At 39.2% G+C, this 15,858-nt stretch overlaps 1 protein-coding gene and 1 long non-coding RNA gene across 3 annotated transcripts; one reads left to right on the forward strand and one right to left on the reverse strand.

The window, feature by feature from the left end:
- Positions 1–2,091: 2,091 nt before the first annotated feature.
- LOC123510191 (X-ray repair cross-complementing protein 5-like) lies at positions 2,092–14,252 on the forward strand. 2 transcript variants are annotated; one of them, XM_045265085.1, is made up of 17 exons: positions 2,092–2,204; positions 2,792–2,899; positions 3,237–3,339; positions 3,709–3,835; positions 4,362–4,484; positions 4,959–5,136; positions 5,277–5,417; positions 5,809–5,977; positions 6,487–6,626; positions 6,929–7,066; positions 7,515–7,663; positions 10,105–10,246; positions 10,482–10,603; positions 10,901–11,058; positions 11,220–11,450; positions 13,230–13,372; positions 14,029–14,252. In XM_045265085.1, exons 1-17 carry the CDS (start codon positions 2,181–2,183, stop codon positions 14,041–14,043), a joined length of 2,211 nt encoding a protein of 736 aa, XP_045121020.1. In that variant the 5' UTR covers positions 2,092–2,180; the 3' UTR covers positions 14,044–14,252. The 2 variants fall into 2 exon arrangements, with proteins under 2 accessions (XP_045121020.1, XP_045121022.1); XM_045265087.1 differs by lacking the exon at positions 2,092–2,204 and adding an exon at positions 2,268–2,404.
- Positions 10,814–11,344, reverse strand: LOC123510192. Its single transcript, XR_006676413.1, has 2 exons — positions 11,203–11,344; positions 10,814–11,043 (listed from the first exon to the last, which is right to left on the reverse strand). It is a non-coding gene; the product is annotated as an uncharacterized LOC123510192 (long non-coding RNA).
- Positions 14,253–15,858: the final 1,606 nt, after the last annotated feature.

Genomic DNA, 15,858 nt, shown 5'->3' on the forward strand with positions numbered 1-15,858 from the left:
TCTCTGTGTGTGTGTGTGTGTGTGTGTGTGTGTGTGTGTGTGGCATTACATAGCGTTGTTTAGCATAACCTTTGCCTGCGCTGGCTCTCAATTAAGGCGTGTTACGTGACATCGCAACACACCGCTTCTTTGTGTTGCGATATTAATGTTACCGTGGTGAGAGAGAGAGAGAGAGAGAGAGAGAGAGAGGGGGAAGGAAGGTGTGTCAGTCAGTCAATCTAAGAAAAACAAAACATTTAAAGTACTTCATTATCAGAAAAGAAACTAAATAGCAATAGAGGTATTTTACTAATTCATTTGTTTTGTTTTTCTTTTCTTTTTCCTATTATTCTTTTCTAATTTTGGAATGTCAATAAATGAAGAAGCAGACATAGAAAAGTGATTGACTAATGATACCCTATTCTCGTTTAATATAATTAGAGTGACAGTACGTTCTCAAAGTCAGTAGTACGAATATGAATGATGGGGTATGTTTATTTATTAGTTTACAAAATGAAGGCGTAGAAAAAAAAATATTGTATTGTGTTATGAAAGAAATGAGAAAATAAAAGATCACTAAGTTAACTACATTATTTATCAAGATCAGCTGGATGAGAATGATTAAAAGAATCTGTTTCCCTGGAAATTAATGTGAGATCAATGATAACAGCAATAGCAATGATAATAGTATAACAAGAAGAAGAAGAAGAAAAAGAAAAAGAAGAAGAAGAAGAAGAAGAAGAAGAAGAAAAGAAGAAGAAGGAAAGACAAAAACGAAGAAGAGAACAAAGACGAAAATGAAGAAAAGAAGAGAAATAATAACAATAATCAGCCTAACTGTGTATCATGTCGGCAGTCTTACACAAGCACCACACACTAACACACACATGGCGCACACTCTTGATAACAATAATTCACTCCCATTCAGCAGCATCTCAAGAGGAAAGAACGTACAAGAATCACCATTGGATTGAATTAAGATCAGTAGGGTGCGCGTGATTGAAAGGCACAGGGACGGGAGCTGCGTTGGTGAGGTCATCTTCCCATCCCAGCTTGTCATCTACTGCAAGCAAGACAGGATTTGTAAAGGTCATGCATTCGCGTTCGCTCCCCTTGCCCCACGGCAGGCCAATAATTGCTGTTTGGAGACACGTAGTAGGGCCTCCAGGGTGCTCCAGGCCCTTACTAATTTCCTGCTGATTCGCCAAGTTCCGCCAGGCGCATACAAGCTGGAAAAAAAATATATGCTAGTAATAAGATGTAGGTTAGTCTGGCTATTGTAACAGTAAATTTACCTTGTTTTGACATTGTTTTATCTCTGTAAATTGTTTAGATAGGTGAAATACGTGAGTGAAATGAGAAAAAAGACAGCTTGGAAGGATATTATGGCTGCATCTGTGAAGTGTGAATGAACGAAAGTGAACTCTGTACGTGCAGCGTTGTAAAGTAACTCAAGCGTGTCTTTCCCAGTTCGGGTGAGAAGCCGAGATATCATGTAAACCGGATCTATATTCCTGTACTCTGTAAGATTTTCATCCTCAGACGTAACTTTTGTAATGTTTTATTCCTGCATGTTTACCATTGATGTATAGATATATTGTACATTTTCCAGAAAAAGAAATAAATAAATGTAAATTAACGAAATAGTTTTCTATTAGGTAGCAGATCCGAATCTTCTAAGAAAATCCTTTGAAAACATCATGTACTGTGAATTCAATTGTTCTCACGTGAAGCTTTGTCTAGAAGTAAGACATAATGGAAAATGTAAACATCAATGAGTAGCCGAACTCCTTCCTGCCGAAGTTAAATCTAAATAGACACTTAGAAAACTCTTTACATAGCACAAATTATTATTATTTTTTGGTTATTTATAAATTTGAAAAATAGGATAGATATAAAAAAGCAAACAAATCAATGTTGAGGAAACTCTTATGACCTGAAACCGAATTATTCTAAAATATAATCTTTCTTTATGATATATGATAAAACTTTTTGTATTTTTTCCTCATATATCTTTAAGTAGAGAAAAGCTAGAATGAAATAAATATTGACTAGGATGTAATGAAATATAAAATTAGCCGAGATTGCGGCTACCGAAGTTGATAGACCAAAAGGCGGGAGGCATTAGGACAACATTGGCGGCTGTTCCCTGAGCGTCTGTCCGGTTGCCGCTGTCATCTTGCCGCTACCTGCCTCCCGCCATGCCTCCCAAGCCCAAAATAGGGGTGAGCTTAGTGACACTGTGCACGTCCTTGCCTGTAGATGTTGTAATATTGGCGGTGTAGTGGGTAGGTGGTGCAATGCATGGAGCAGTGATAAGGCGGGGGTGTGCTGCCTGTCAGGTCTTGTCATGCTGGCTGGCCTGGTGGTGGTGACTAGGTGAAGGCTGGCAAGGGACACGATGGCACGCGGTTCTGAGTGTAAGGTGGGTTATGGTGCGAATTGGAATGGTGCGTTTTAGCCAAGGAACTTCACATATTGGTGTCAGCTGTGGTGTGGATATGTGAGTGGTTTGGTGTGGCTGTGTTAGGTTCGTGTTTGCGTGGGTTACGTTAGGTTAGGTTAGATAGGGTGTCTTATAATTTGTTATATCGTGTAAGTCTAGCCAGTAGGAATATTTTGGGGATGTGGTAATATAGCTTGCAAGAATTTTTTTTTTTTTCTGTAATAGTAATACAGTACCTCTTAGAGATCAGTGTTGTATTGTTTTTTTTACTTTTATATTGTTTTTGTCAGCTGTAATGTAAGGTGGCAGTGTTCACCAAGGAAATGCATCCTCCAATACACTGACACAAGGTGATTTGTTCCCCAGGAGGGCATTGTGGTGGTGCTGGACGTGGGGCGCGGTGTGTGTGCTGGCGCTGAGCCCACCTTCTTCACCCGCGCCAAGGACTGCCTCCGCTTCATCCTGCAGAGAAAGGTTGGTGGGCGGCTCTTTGTGTCATATGTTGAGGATTTTTCTATGTAAGAGGGGAAATCTGGCTAAGGACAACAAAAACGATTAAACTGAAAGACCCATTTAGATGCCAGTCCCTGAGCAGGTCCCAGAGAGTTAGCCAAAACAATGGGATAAATGCCTGGAAATTTCTCTCTTATATGAGTTCAGGTCATAGGCAGATGGAAATGCATAATCAGGTAGGGAGCTCCATAGTTTACTAGAGAAAAAGATGAATGATTAAGAGTACTCCTCATTAAATGTCATGATGTGGTATGGCTGTATTAACTGATGTCAACTGAAAAAAACCTCCTCATGCCAGATATTTGCCGATAAGTGCTATGACGTTGTGGGAGTTGTCACATTCGGCACGGCCGGGACCAACAACCAGCTGGCAACAGGCAACCAGTACGAGCATGTGACAGGTGAGGCACACAACAGGAGGCAGTGCTGGTTAAAAAGTGAACAAACAGATTAAGGCTAGCAAATTTAGAGTTCTTATTAAGTAGTTTTGTGTGTGTGTTTTTTTTTTTTTCACAATTGTCATAATGCAGAATTAACATTTACAAATTAAAATCTCAATACCTATTAGAAAGATGTAAAAAAAAAATAGTTCAAAAATGTAATCTGTGTTGAATTTTTATTGTTTTTGTTTTCCCAGCTGTACATCACAATTTGTCTATAATCATTTGTCATCATCAGGTTGCATCATAACAAGATATGCCATAACTGTGTTTCTACTGTATAGCATTGAGAGTTGTAGTGCATCCTGACACTGGTCCATGTCTCCTCAGTGCTGCAGGAAGTGAGACTAGTAGACTGGGACATGATGAAGCAGGTGGAGAACCAAGGCTGTGGTGGCAGCAGTGGAGATTGGCTGGATGCATTAGTGGTGGCCATGGACCTGCTGCATGACCCAGAGTGAGTGCAGCTCTCTCTCTCTCTCTCTCTCTCTCTCTCTCTCTCTCTCTCTCTCTCTCTCTCTCTCTCTCTCTCTCTCTCTCTCTCTCTCTCTCTCTCTCTCTCTCTCTCTCTCTCTCTCTCTCTCTCTCATTGTGTCTTGTAAGTTTTGTCTAATGTAAAGTTATCATATATGTAGCACAGTAGTTGCCTTAATACTTCTATCTTTTCTTATCATAATACACCTTTTTGTAAGACATTTTGGACTTGCAATAGTGATTTTATGACTTCTTTGATCAATCTATTTTCTTTGTTTACCTGTTAATCTTTCATTTTTTCTTATCCAAGAGAATATTGACCACCAAATAGAATAAATATGAACTCAATTTTGTATCAATAAGTTTCTTTGATTCCATCACCAGATAAAAGCCAACCACCAACTTTCATTCATCTGTTGGCTGCCTGTCTATTCCAGTAAAAACTTGATATCTCATCTTATAGCTTTATTGTTTAGCTTTCACCCACTGATGCACCTTTGTCCTTGCAGTGGGAAGCGCTTCACTGGGAAGAAGATTGTGCTGCTCACAGACTTTAGCGGTGAATTCAGTGATGACCAGAGCACTGCCATCACATCTGGACTCCTCAATGAAGGGATAGAGTTGGTGGTGATGTGAGTTAAGCTTATTGTATCCCATTATCTAGTTATGGACACTAACTGCACTGTCCTGTTTCATTCCTGTATAGATTTTGTTATTCTATTTTTCTGCTCTTTCATCATGTAATCAGTATTTATTAATAGAAATTAGTGGAGCCATGCGCACTTTGGGGGTCCGAGGAGTCTTCAAGCGCACGGGTTCGAATCCTGTCCACTGTCCGAGTGTAGGTTGGGCTTCCTCACTCAGGGCAATGGTTTGCTAGCGGGTGGGCTTTAAGATAGGAGGTACCCCAAAAAGTATCCCCTTTATCCCATAAATTCCCATAAAAAGCCCACATGGTATAAAAAAATTTTAAATGAAATTTTCTTACATTTAATCTAGAAAAGTATTATTTTTATTTTGCCTTAACCAAAGAAAATCATGTTTGTTATATTTTAAAAAGAAATTAAATCTACGAAAAGTCTAGTTTATTCCTCATTCTTCATCAGTGGACCAGACATTTTGAGAGACTTAAATGAGGAAGAGGACGGGGATGCAAAACAGCCCGGCACTTCCGATGGCAATGACAGCAGCTCCCCCAAGAAGCCTTCCCTGAGCTGGAATGGCAAGCCCAAGACCATGGTGCAGATGGCCGGCGAGGCGGTGGTGGCTCGCATAGTGGAGAAGGTACAGCTGTAGGGGGAAATAGAGCAGTTTTTTATGATAGTGGGTGAGGGGATGCTGATCTTACATAATATTTAATAATTCCTGTGTTGTGCTATAAAGCTACACACATCACACAAAACTATCCATTCCTACATTGCCAGGTTGATGGGATGCTGTGCAGTTTTGAGGATGCTTTGCCACAGCTCATGTTCTTTGAGAAGAAGAAACAAGCCAGTGCATCGTGGAACACAACCCTTGACATTGGGGCAGACTTCAAGATCGCCATCACTGGCAAGATCAAGGTGAAGCTCATGTCTTGTGTGTAACTGTCAGTATCTTTCACCTCAACTTTCTGCTGGAGTTTTGATCAAGAAGGTTGCTCTCACAACCCTGTTTGGGGACCATCATCTCAGTGGGCCTTTGTGTTCAATCATTTTTGTTGCCCTTGGCCAGTCCATTTTTCCCCATTCTACTTACTTTATTGTGTGATCAGAACCTTGCTCTTGTCTCTTTTGGACTGCTGATTCATTTAGAGTTTGAATGTGTTGTGAAGGTTAGTGTTCCAGTAAAATTCACTCACTTCCTTACTGAGAATTACAAGTTGTCACTATTATAAGAAGCTTGTCACTGGGTTAGGGGATTGAAAACTGAAGAGAAAGGGCAGGTTGATTGTCTTGTGTCACTTTATTGCAGGTGAGGGACGTTTCCTTGCCCACCTGGAAGAAGACCTACAGTGGGGATCCTTCAGCAGTCATCAACAAGGAGGTGTCGTACCACCTGTATGATGAGAAGCAGACAGCAGTGCCGGAGGAGGAGGTGATTGATGGCTACTTCTATGGCACCACCCTTGTCCCCGTCTCAGGTGTGTGGCTGTGCTCCTCTCCCTCCCCTCCCTTTGTTTTTTTTTTTTTTTTTTTTTTTATGTAAGGGGAAATCTGGCCAAGGGCAATAAAAATGAGTGAATAAAAGGCCTGCCTTATGATTTGTGTTACTATTTTTTGAGGTTTTATTCCAGTTTTCAGTCAAGTGTAATGTATGTTCAGCTTTAATTTGAGTCTTACTTACTTTTTTTTTTTTTTTTCTCCCTTTTATATCTCAACTGATTTCTTTAATTGATGTTGTACCCTTTCTAAATTTAATACATTTTTAGTACTTATACAAATCTTTACTTCTCTGTTTTCATTTGTTCATTTAACTTTGTCCTCCTTCCCCAAATATTTACTTCTTTGTTTCCATTTGCTAGTTTAATTTTGCCTTCCAGCCTCAGATTTTTTTTTTTTTTTTTTTTTTTTTCCTCCATTTAACTTTTGTCATCCCTCCTCATGGTGATCATACTCATCTGACATGTTCACTTGTTCTCTGCTCCACCAGATGAGGACATGAAGATGGCATACAAGTCCAAAAGTCCCAGAAGCATGTCCCTCCTTGGGTTCACTGAGACCAAGAATGTACCGCATTGGATCCGGGCCGGCAACCAGGTTCTTGTGGTGACGGCTCGTGATAATGATGATGTGAGTTGGTCTGTTCCCTAGTGTTTGTTTATTCATTGCACTGTTGTTTATTTGGAGACACACTGTATATTATTCACTGTGTTTTCATTATCTTCTGATGTTAGACATTAAACTTTGTGTCCAGTCTTGTTGCTGTGAAAGATTTATAAAGTAATGAAGGCGTTTATTAACTGTGTTTTATATTTAGCATATTAAAGTCTGATTCATGTAACCAAAGTAGAGCTAATCCATTTTGGCTCAGTGAAATGGTAGTGAAGTAATGATGGTAAAGCTAGTGTTTTATTCCACATCTCTTTACTCAGGGGGCAGCAGTGGCCCTGTCAGCACTGATCCAGGCCATGGTGGAGATGGACATGGTTGCCATCACCAGGAGAGTCTACAGCCAGAACCTCAACCCCAGGCTAGGGGCGTTGTTCCCAGAGATCACCAAAGACCATGAGGTGAGAAAAAAAAGCTGAGATTACATTTGTGTTCAGTTACAACAAATATTTATGTGGGTAATGAAAATGAAATAGTGTTTCATATTTCTGGTGAAAATTGGTGCCTTATGAAAATATCAGTTACAGTGAAATAGTGTTTTATATTCCTGGTGAATATTAGTGTTTTACAATAATATCAGTTATAAAAAATACTTGTGGGTAATTAAAATGAAATAGTGTTTTGTATTCCTGGTGAAAACAAGTGCATCATGGTAAGATCTCTTTCAGTGAGACTGGTGGCTGAAATAAGTGAGATGTATTGTGGTTTTCTGCTTGTTGGAACAGTATCAATTATAGCAGTGCATGTTTCTCTCAGTTCTCACAAGGGAATCTCTTATATAAGATGGCAAAGTGAGCATGTGACACATTGAGTGTTCCTCATGGCCCTCTCCCATTGCTTCCTCCTCAGTGCCTCCTCTGGATCCAGCTTCCATTCATCCAGGACGTGGAGCGCCTCACCTTCCCTTCCCTACAGCCGAGGTTAGACAAGCTGAAGCAAGAGGAAAAGGACGCCATTGACAGTTTGATAGATGCCATGGATCTGTCTCATGTCAAGGGGTGAGTGTGGATGTGTTGTGTTAAACAGAGTAAGGAGGATTGATTAATTTTTCATGTGACCTGTATATTTGTTAAGTCAATGTATCAACTGTTTTGAGAATTGGTGAAAGAAGTAATTTGTACATGATATAACATCTATATCTATACCAAGCTGGCAATCCCAATACAGAGCTGTCCAAACAAAACGCCTTACACTCATGTACACACCATCCACGCACTCAGGCCTTTTAGCCCCTGGTCGAAAGGGATAGTCTTGCGGACCATCTTATTGCACCCCAGGAAACTACACACAGCATAGGTGGACACACATCCATAGCAAGGCCTGACAATATACACTGGGTCACCATAACTGTTTCATAATGAGACTGTTTCTTACATAACAAGCTTTGTATTACAGACACTCCCTGATACACTTTTGGATTGTATTCCTGAAAATGCAGACATAAAGTGAATGATTGTTTTAGCAAACTTAAGATTGAATACAAAGATTAGGAATGCATTCCAAGGAATTATAAAGGGCCCCTGAAAACCCATAAAAACATGAAATATCATATTTAGATACAGTTATTACCTAAAATAATAAAACACCTGTTACATAATTGAAATATTAGCAAGTATTACTACATAAAGTAAGCAAAAGTCTTTTTTTACAATTATTCTCACTGTAGTCCATGTGTCTCCCCTGAGGCTGGAGGTCCCCTCGGAGGCTAAGTGGCAATATGACAGTGTGTATCTTATTGTTGTTATTATTATTATTATTATTATAAATATTATTATTATTATTATTATTATTATTATTATTATTATTATTATCATCATTATTACTATATTGTTACTTATTATTTATTTATTATGCTTCATGTCTTTGTGTCCATGATTAGTGGTGGTCCTACTTTGTTCAGTCACTGACTGCTTGCCTTGCCAGACATTCACAGTCAGACTCTGCCATCTGTCACATTGCAAGGCTACAATCATTCTCTCACTGCTAATGAGGGTACACTTAAGTATGATGAGAGAATATTGCTTTATAGAGCTTGACTGTTGCTGCCGGGCAGGCTAGTGACTGACTAATGACATTACAAGTGATCCTGCATACAAAATAATGAATAGAGACAATAGATGAAATGTATAATTGATAAATGAGAATTATAATGATTGTAATAGTAATAATGATAATAGATAATCATGATAATAAAAGGAAATTAACTCACAATACAGTAAAGGCAACCACCGCTTAACGAACAGGTTACGTTCCTAAAAAAAAACGTTCGTTAACCGAATTTTCGTTGAGCAAACCAATTATAACAAGTTTGACCCCTGACATGAACATCCATTGAGAGTAAACAAAGTGAGAGTGCATCATAGTACAGTAAAAGGTTTAATGAAAGTAAAAATTATGAAGTTAAACATTTAAGCATTTTAATTTAAGACTAAGTCATTATAATGTACACTAATTTATGTATGTAACTTTATAATGTTGATAATCTTAAATTTATGAAGGGAGAGAGAGTGGAGCAGGAAAGATGCTAGCTGGCAACCTGTGGAATGTAAACAAATGGCGCATCATTGTACCACATACAAAATTTATGCACCACATTTCCATATTTTTCCATTGCAGAATCACAAGTTTGGGTGGTTCTTTTAGTTTGCAAGGAAGATACGGTCTCACCAGCCTTCTTAATAGAGTCTGCTGACTTGAAAATAGTAGAGACAGTAGATGGAGTCAAGCCATGGTGGCGAGCAATGCTATTAGTTTTCTCGCCTCTCTCGTGTCTGTGAATAGTATCCAGCTTCACTTAGAGAGTAAGAGACTTCCTGGTCTTCTTAGCAACACTAGGCGACATTGCAGGGCTGGTTGCAGGACGTTTTGGTGGCTTGTTGAGCGTGAGATGATGACCTGGTGCTGGACCCTGTTATTGTTTTGAGTCAGTAGTGTGCGTTTCACCCACGAGAGGTGCTGGTGTATTCAAAAGCCTGTCGACTTTCATGATACGATGGGGCTTTCAAACTTGGGAAAAATTACCTGGATAAAATTTCGTTAAAACGAGTTTGGTGTTCATTATACGAGCAGATGGTAGTAAAAGGAAACATTCGTTATAGTGAAATTTCGTTGTGTGAACGTTCATTAAGTCGGGGTTACCTGTATATACAATGATACAAACTAACATATCTAAAGCAAATGCAGCTACACTTGTGGAGTGAGTAAGTGCACACACTGGCAATCATAAAAACAAAGCATAACGAGTTGTTTAGCAGTCAAAAGGTAGTAAAGAAGAAATATTGTAAAAATGAAATTAATATATATACATAACAGTAAGAGTACCTCTATTTGATCACTTGCCTCTGTATTTGGATGTTTGGTATGAAAAATATTAGCATTTCAAGAGAAGTTATATTGTAATTTAAATTCTTTTTAATTCGTTTCATCCCCCAACTTGCAGAGAGGATGATGATGAGGAGGAGGAGGACATTCTAGACCCCACAACTGTCCTCAATCCTCAGATACAACACTTCTATAATGTCCTCACTCACCGCGCTCTCAACCCTGGAGGGAAACTGCCCGAACCTGCTCCACACATCCTTGTAAGCATAACCTCATTGCAGGAGAAAACTACAGATATTTTGCTTGATTTCTATGCTAACTCAGCCATCTCACTGTGCACATAGATTATCTTTGACCTACACCAGGAATTTAGGACAGCTCCTGTGATTGTTTTTATGGAAAACTCTTTATAACTTACCTGATTACTTAGTCATCAGTGAAATTAAAGCACAAGTTAGTGTTGACTCACTTATTTTAACTTGTTCTGATTTACAGAAAATTTTAGAGGTGCCAGAGAAGGTGTGTGAGGCAAGGGACAAAGTGGCAGCCACACTGAAAAAGCTGTTCCCCACCCAGGCTCCAGTAGCATCCAAGAGATCCCAGAATGTGTTTGATGTGTGAGTACTGCACCTTACAGTGATAATCTTGTGGCCCTTGCTGTTTTCTCTCTTTTTGATATTTCACTTTTGCTGTTCTTGTGCTTCATTATTGACTTCAGTTCTATAATTTTCTTTAGGTCACATTCCATGACAGTGAGGCTGTATAGGTGATAACTATACATCTGTGCAATCAGTGAAGGAAAGGAAATATGAAAGAAAACTCTGAGAGAGAGAAAGGTGTGGGTATATATTATTACCATAGTTTCAAATGGTGATAAAATAGCATCATCTCATGTGGACTTGTTATGAACATAGTGAGGACAAGAAGGATGGTGGTGAGAAGAGGGCCAAGGTGGATGACAGCTTGAGTGCCAGTGACCTAGTACAGCACCAGGTGACCCAGGTGACCACGGCCTCCCCGGTCAAGGACTTTATGGCACTCCTTCGGGGAGACGCTCCTAATTTCAATGACAGTAAGTTGTTATTGTTTATTTTTCATGTATTTCTCTTTTATATTATTTTTTATGCATTTGTGTTAGTTAGTTATTTATTTTTCAGGTAAAAGACTTCCACAAAAAAGATAAAAGATAGAAAAGAGTTGACAATAAAATGCTAACCATTCTCCTCTTTGCAGTCTGCAGGCAGATGGGAGATGTGATCCTGCAGCTCATGGACAGCCTTGCAGGGGCCAGCAGTGGGCCGGTTGCCGCTGCCATGCAGGACAAGGTGTTGGAGTGCCTCACCACTTTCCGTCAGGAGTCCCAGAGCATCGACCCAGCAACCTTCAATACATTTCTTACCTCTCGCTTCAAGGACGTTGTGATCTCCCTCTCTGTGAAGGATCTGTGGGACCGCATGAAGGAAGGTAGGTGTGTTTCCCTCATAAATAGAGGGAGGTCCTGGTGATGCAAGGCATTAGGTTATGTTTGAATTGCTGGTATAATGAATTCTAATAGATGAAATCTAATTAATGTTGAAAAAGGAGCTAGGCTTTGTGACTCATGTCAAAGGTAAATTTTCAAGCTACGATGTATTAACAAACAACTGTCAATGAAGCAACCTGAAAGATAAGCCAGCATACAAATAAGATTTCATGTTAATTGAACATATAAAACTTGCATAACACCAATGCAGTTTGTGCATGAAGGATGGTAACTCGCTCACTACTCCTGTACCTCTTAACAATTTGTACCTTCTTTGTGACTGTTATTGATGTTCCAGATCACTTAGTAGTCTTGCTACTACAACTTGCACCAAAATTCATAGGCTGCTTAGGAGGCATGGTTAACACTTGAGAGATAAAGTAAGGCTGAATCTGTTCACCACATGGTCAGTCACACATACATGGTACATAACACACCAAAGACAATCAATGAAAGAACATGCCAGCAGTACCACTAAAACACTGTACTTGTATTGTATTATGAATATGCTTGCAAGCAAAATGATGATAGAAGATAAGCAACAAACTTGAGCTAGTAAACAAACCCATCCTTCCGTAATATAATTTTATATAATGAATTTTAATGCCATTCCTTAACTTACACCTTTGTTCATTGGCCAAAAACATTGTACCAGACATGGATTTAATGTAGAAGAGCAAGAGACACCCACCTTCATTAGGCAGTGGGGAGTTTTCAGAACTAATCCACCAGATGTCACCTCTGCTACGTGTCCCTTGCTGACATGAGCTAGATTATTATTGTTTTATTAAATCCCAGGCGCATACAGATGCGTAGAACATTGATTATGATGATACTGTTGACATTCTGTATCTACTTTTAAATATCCTGTGTGGATGATTTTGAGAGAAGATAGTCAAAACAGAAATATTTTTTTTGGTGATTATCTTGTAATTTTGCTATTAATATCTTAAATACATCATACTACAAGTCTAAAATCTATTGATTTGGATAATGAAATAGGTAAAACCTTTGACTGTCCTATATAGTATGACCCAGCTTACTCAGTAACATTGTGATATAAGGGTATAGTTATTTTCATGGGAATTTTAGCATCGCTTTCATCAAGATCAAGAAGGGGCAAAACAATCGAGCAAAGACTGAGCATATCACTGGACAGCTGTAGAGTGAGGAGAGAGAAATATGAGAAGTTTTCCTCCTCCTCTTGGCATAGTGACATGGACATTACAGCAGGAATTTGTCCAACAATGTGTTTGTTAAGTTAAACAGGTGGCCAGCAACACTCTCGCCAGGATACTTAAGTTACCTATTCTTAATTAAAATTGTTGTTTCCATATACTAGTAAGTTGATCTGTGTGGTTTGGAGTTTTAAGTGACACAGACATGTTGTTTTCATGTTTACTGTTGACTGGATTAATACATTTCCGATCAAGAGTGTACTCTTTGGGAAATGTGGAGATCACCAAACAAACCTCAATGCCAGTTCACGAGAAAATCAACTTATATACATTTGTTCATGGTTAGGGTTTGATTTTGCCTGTGTTACAACTTAGAAGGAATTATGTAGAAAAATATATTATAACGAATTATTGCATCTCTGTGTTTATAGAATGATACTGCAGGTATGTTCTATATTACCCCTATGAGAGCGAAGGGGACACGTACATGCTGCCATCTGGTGACAACCACTAGTTCTGAAAACTCCCCATTATTATTTCCAGGCAATCTTGGACTCATAACTGTTGAGGAGAACGGGAGGAGCAGCGTGAGCAAGGAGGAGGCGAGCACCTTTCTCCAGCTGGATCAAGGGAAACAGGAGGCCCCACCACCTGTGCAGGAGGCCGGAGACGAGATGGAGGACCTGGTGAGTTCTGTGATGTGATTAAGGATGAGTGGAAGCATCACATTGATAAATTTACTAAGTACAGTTGTTGAAGGTAATTCCCTTACTTTTATCTTGGTTTTCTGTGTCTTAAAATTCTATACTTCTGGATTTAAAAGGCTTTCTTCTTCTTCTTCTTCTTCTTCTTCTTCTTCTTCTTCTTCTTCTTCTTCTTCTTCTTCTTCTTCTTCTTCTTCTTCTTCTTCTTCTTCTTCTTCTTCTTCTTCTTCTTCCTTCCTCCTCCTCCTCCTCCTCCTCCTCCTCCTCCTCCTCCTCCTCCTCCTCCTCCTCCTCCTCCTCCTCCTCCTCCTCCTTTCTTTCTTCTTCTTCTTCTTCTTCTTCTTCTTCTTCTTCTTCTTCTTCTTCTTCTTCTCCTTCTTCTTCTTCTTCTTCTTCTTCTTCTTCTTCTTCTTCTTCTTCCTCCTCCTCCTCCTCCTCCTCCTCCTCCTCCTCCTCCTCCTCCTCCTCCTCCTCCTCCTCCTCCTCCTTCTTCTTCTTCTTCTTCTTCTTCTTCTTCTTCTTCTTCTTCTTCTTCATTTTATTGAATCCTTGCATATCATAAATTCATTGTATCTTCTTCAGTGTGTTCCTAATGGATGGTTAGATTGTGTGTCATTGAAGTGGTGTTTCTCTTGCAGCTGGATGACCTGTAGTTCACCACAGCGTCATGTGATGGCAGATGTGTGTCCCAGCAAGATGTCACTGGACAGGTGAAAATAGTATCGCTGATTAATGTTCTAGCTTTTTTATGCTTGACATAATCTTGTTCCCATTTTTCATTTCAAACAACATCAACCTCAGATATGCAGGCAAGTGTTTATCAAATGATGTGATAACTTGAGGAGTAAAGGAAGGTGACACATGATGAGTAATTAATCATTTGACATATCATCATCATCATAACTAAATCTCCAGCATAGCACCAAGACAGGAGAGGATGATTCATAATAAACACAGAGGTGAGGATGACCCAGTGAAATGGGTGGCACCTCCACTAACACACCTCACCTCACATCATTTTACATACAATGTGTACACAAGAAGTTAATGTTTAATTTTAGGTTGTGTGTGTGTGTGTGTGTGTGTATGAGTGTGTGAGAGTATAATGAATGTGTTGAGTCATGTTATCCAATCTTAGGAATGGAAATATTTCCTTCAAGCATAATTTCACAGTGGAAAAAGGGGCATCAAAATTATTTTTTGTTTTAACCCATAGCCTTATTTGAAGACAGGCTTTTTATTTGAGCTTGAGTCTAAGTTGTAAGATTTGTAAATTGATTAAAGTCATTCATTGGTCTAGAACAGAGGTTGTCAACCTGGAGTTTGCAAACTCACTGGGGTTCACAAGATTTCCAGGGATACATGTATGGCTGATATAATAATATCCCTTGCAGCACCATTTCATATTGAGTTAGTTTCGGTCACAGAATTAACATTCTGTTCATTGACAGAATATTGGGATTTCAAGTAGATGGTCTTATAACTCAAGGGTTACTAATGAGAAAAAGGTTGAAAATCCCAGATCTAGGATCTGAAATTGAAGTTTAAAAGAACAACAAAAGTGTATCGATCATGCTAAAATCAACATACTGTATTGACAAGATAACAACTATACTCCATTCTTTAACACTAGAGCCTTAAGCCTCTCTCTTGCAAGGTGGAGTACCTCAGGGAATCGATGCTCTGGCCTGCTACTGGTGAGCCATGTTCAGTGGAAAGGGTGCATGCTTTGAATGTATAAGAACAATTCCTTCACTGTTCATACTGAATGTCTCATCACATACACAGAAAGGCAGTTCTGTAACACTCAGTGAGATGACATTAGTAAGAAGTATACTGGCATGTAAACTGGTGCACAGATGAGATGATTTTAGTCACCTTAAGATGCTTGAGAATGTCTGGACTGCAAACATTCCACCCCTGACCTGAAACATGATAGCATTAATGCTTTGTTGGACCACAAACCCCAACTAGCTAGCCCTGTGGTTTGGCCTGGGGTGTTAGGGTGGATCACAAGTGACAGGTCAAGCATGCCTTGCTTTATTGTCACAGAGCTTGATTTATTAATTGTATTGCTTAATCATGAGCATTTTCCATAATTCCTGCTTTATCACAGCTTTTTATTACTTATTAGTCACTAATAAAGTAAGAAAATAGCCTCCAATGTCTCAAGAATATATATATATATATATATATATATATATATATATATATATATATATATATATATATATATATATATATATATATATTCACCCAGGCTTGCCCTGTCTGTCTCTTTTTCCCCTCACACACACACACACACACACACACACACACACACGCGCTCAGTGGTTAGAGCGCTGGTTTCACACAGAGGACATTCAATTCGGGTGGAGATATTTGGGTGTGTCTCCTTTCACGTGTAGCCCCTGTTCACCTAGCAGTGAGTAGGTACGGGATGTAAATCGAGGAGTTGTGATCTTGTT

The sequence above is a fragment of the Portunus trituberculatus genome, chromosome 28 (genome assembly GCF_017591435.1).
Source record: "Portunus trituberculatus isolate SZX2019 chromosome 28, ASM1759143v1, whole genome shotgun sequence".
Taxonomy (NCBI): domain Eukaryota; kingdom Metazoa; phylum Arthropoda; class Malacostraca; order Decapoda; family Portunidae; genus Portunus; species Portunus trituberculatus.

Bases quoted from the DNA above. Each gene is read 5' to 3' on its own strand.
- LOC123510191 (XM_045265085.1), top strand. From the start codon at position 2,181: ATGCCTCCCAAGCCCAAAATAGGG. The intron at 3,836-4,361 runs GTGAGTGCAGCT...TTGTCCTTGCAG, and splicing joins GACCTGCTGCATGACCCAGA to TGGGAAGCGCTTCACTGGGA. The intron at 4,485-4,958 runs GTGAGTTAAGCT...ATTCTTCATCAG, and splicing joins GGGATAGAGTTGGTGGTGAT to TGGACCAGACATTTTGAGAG.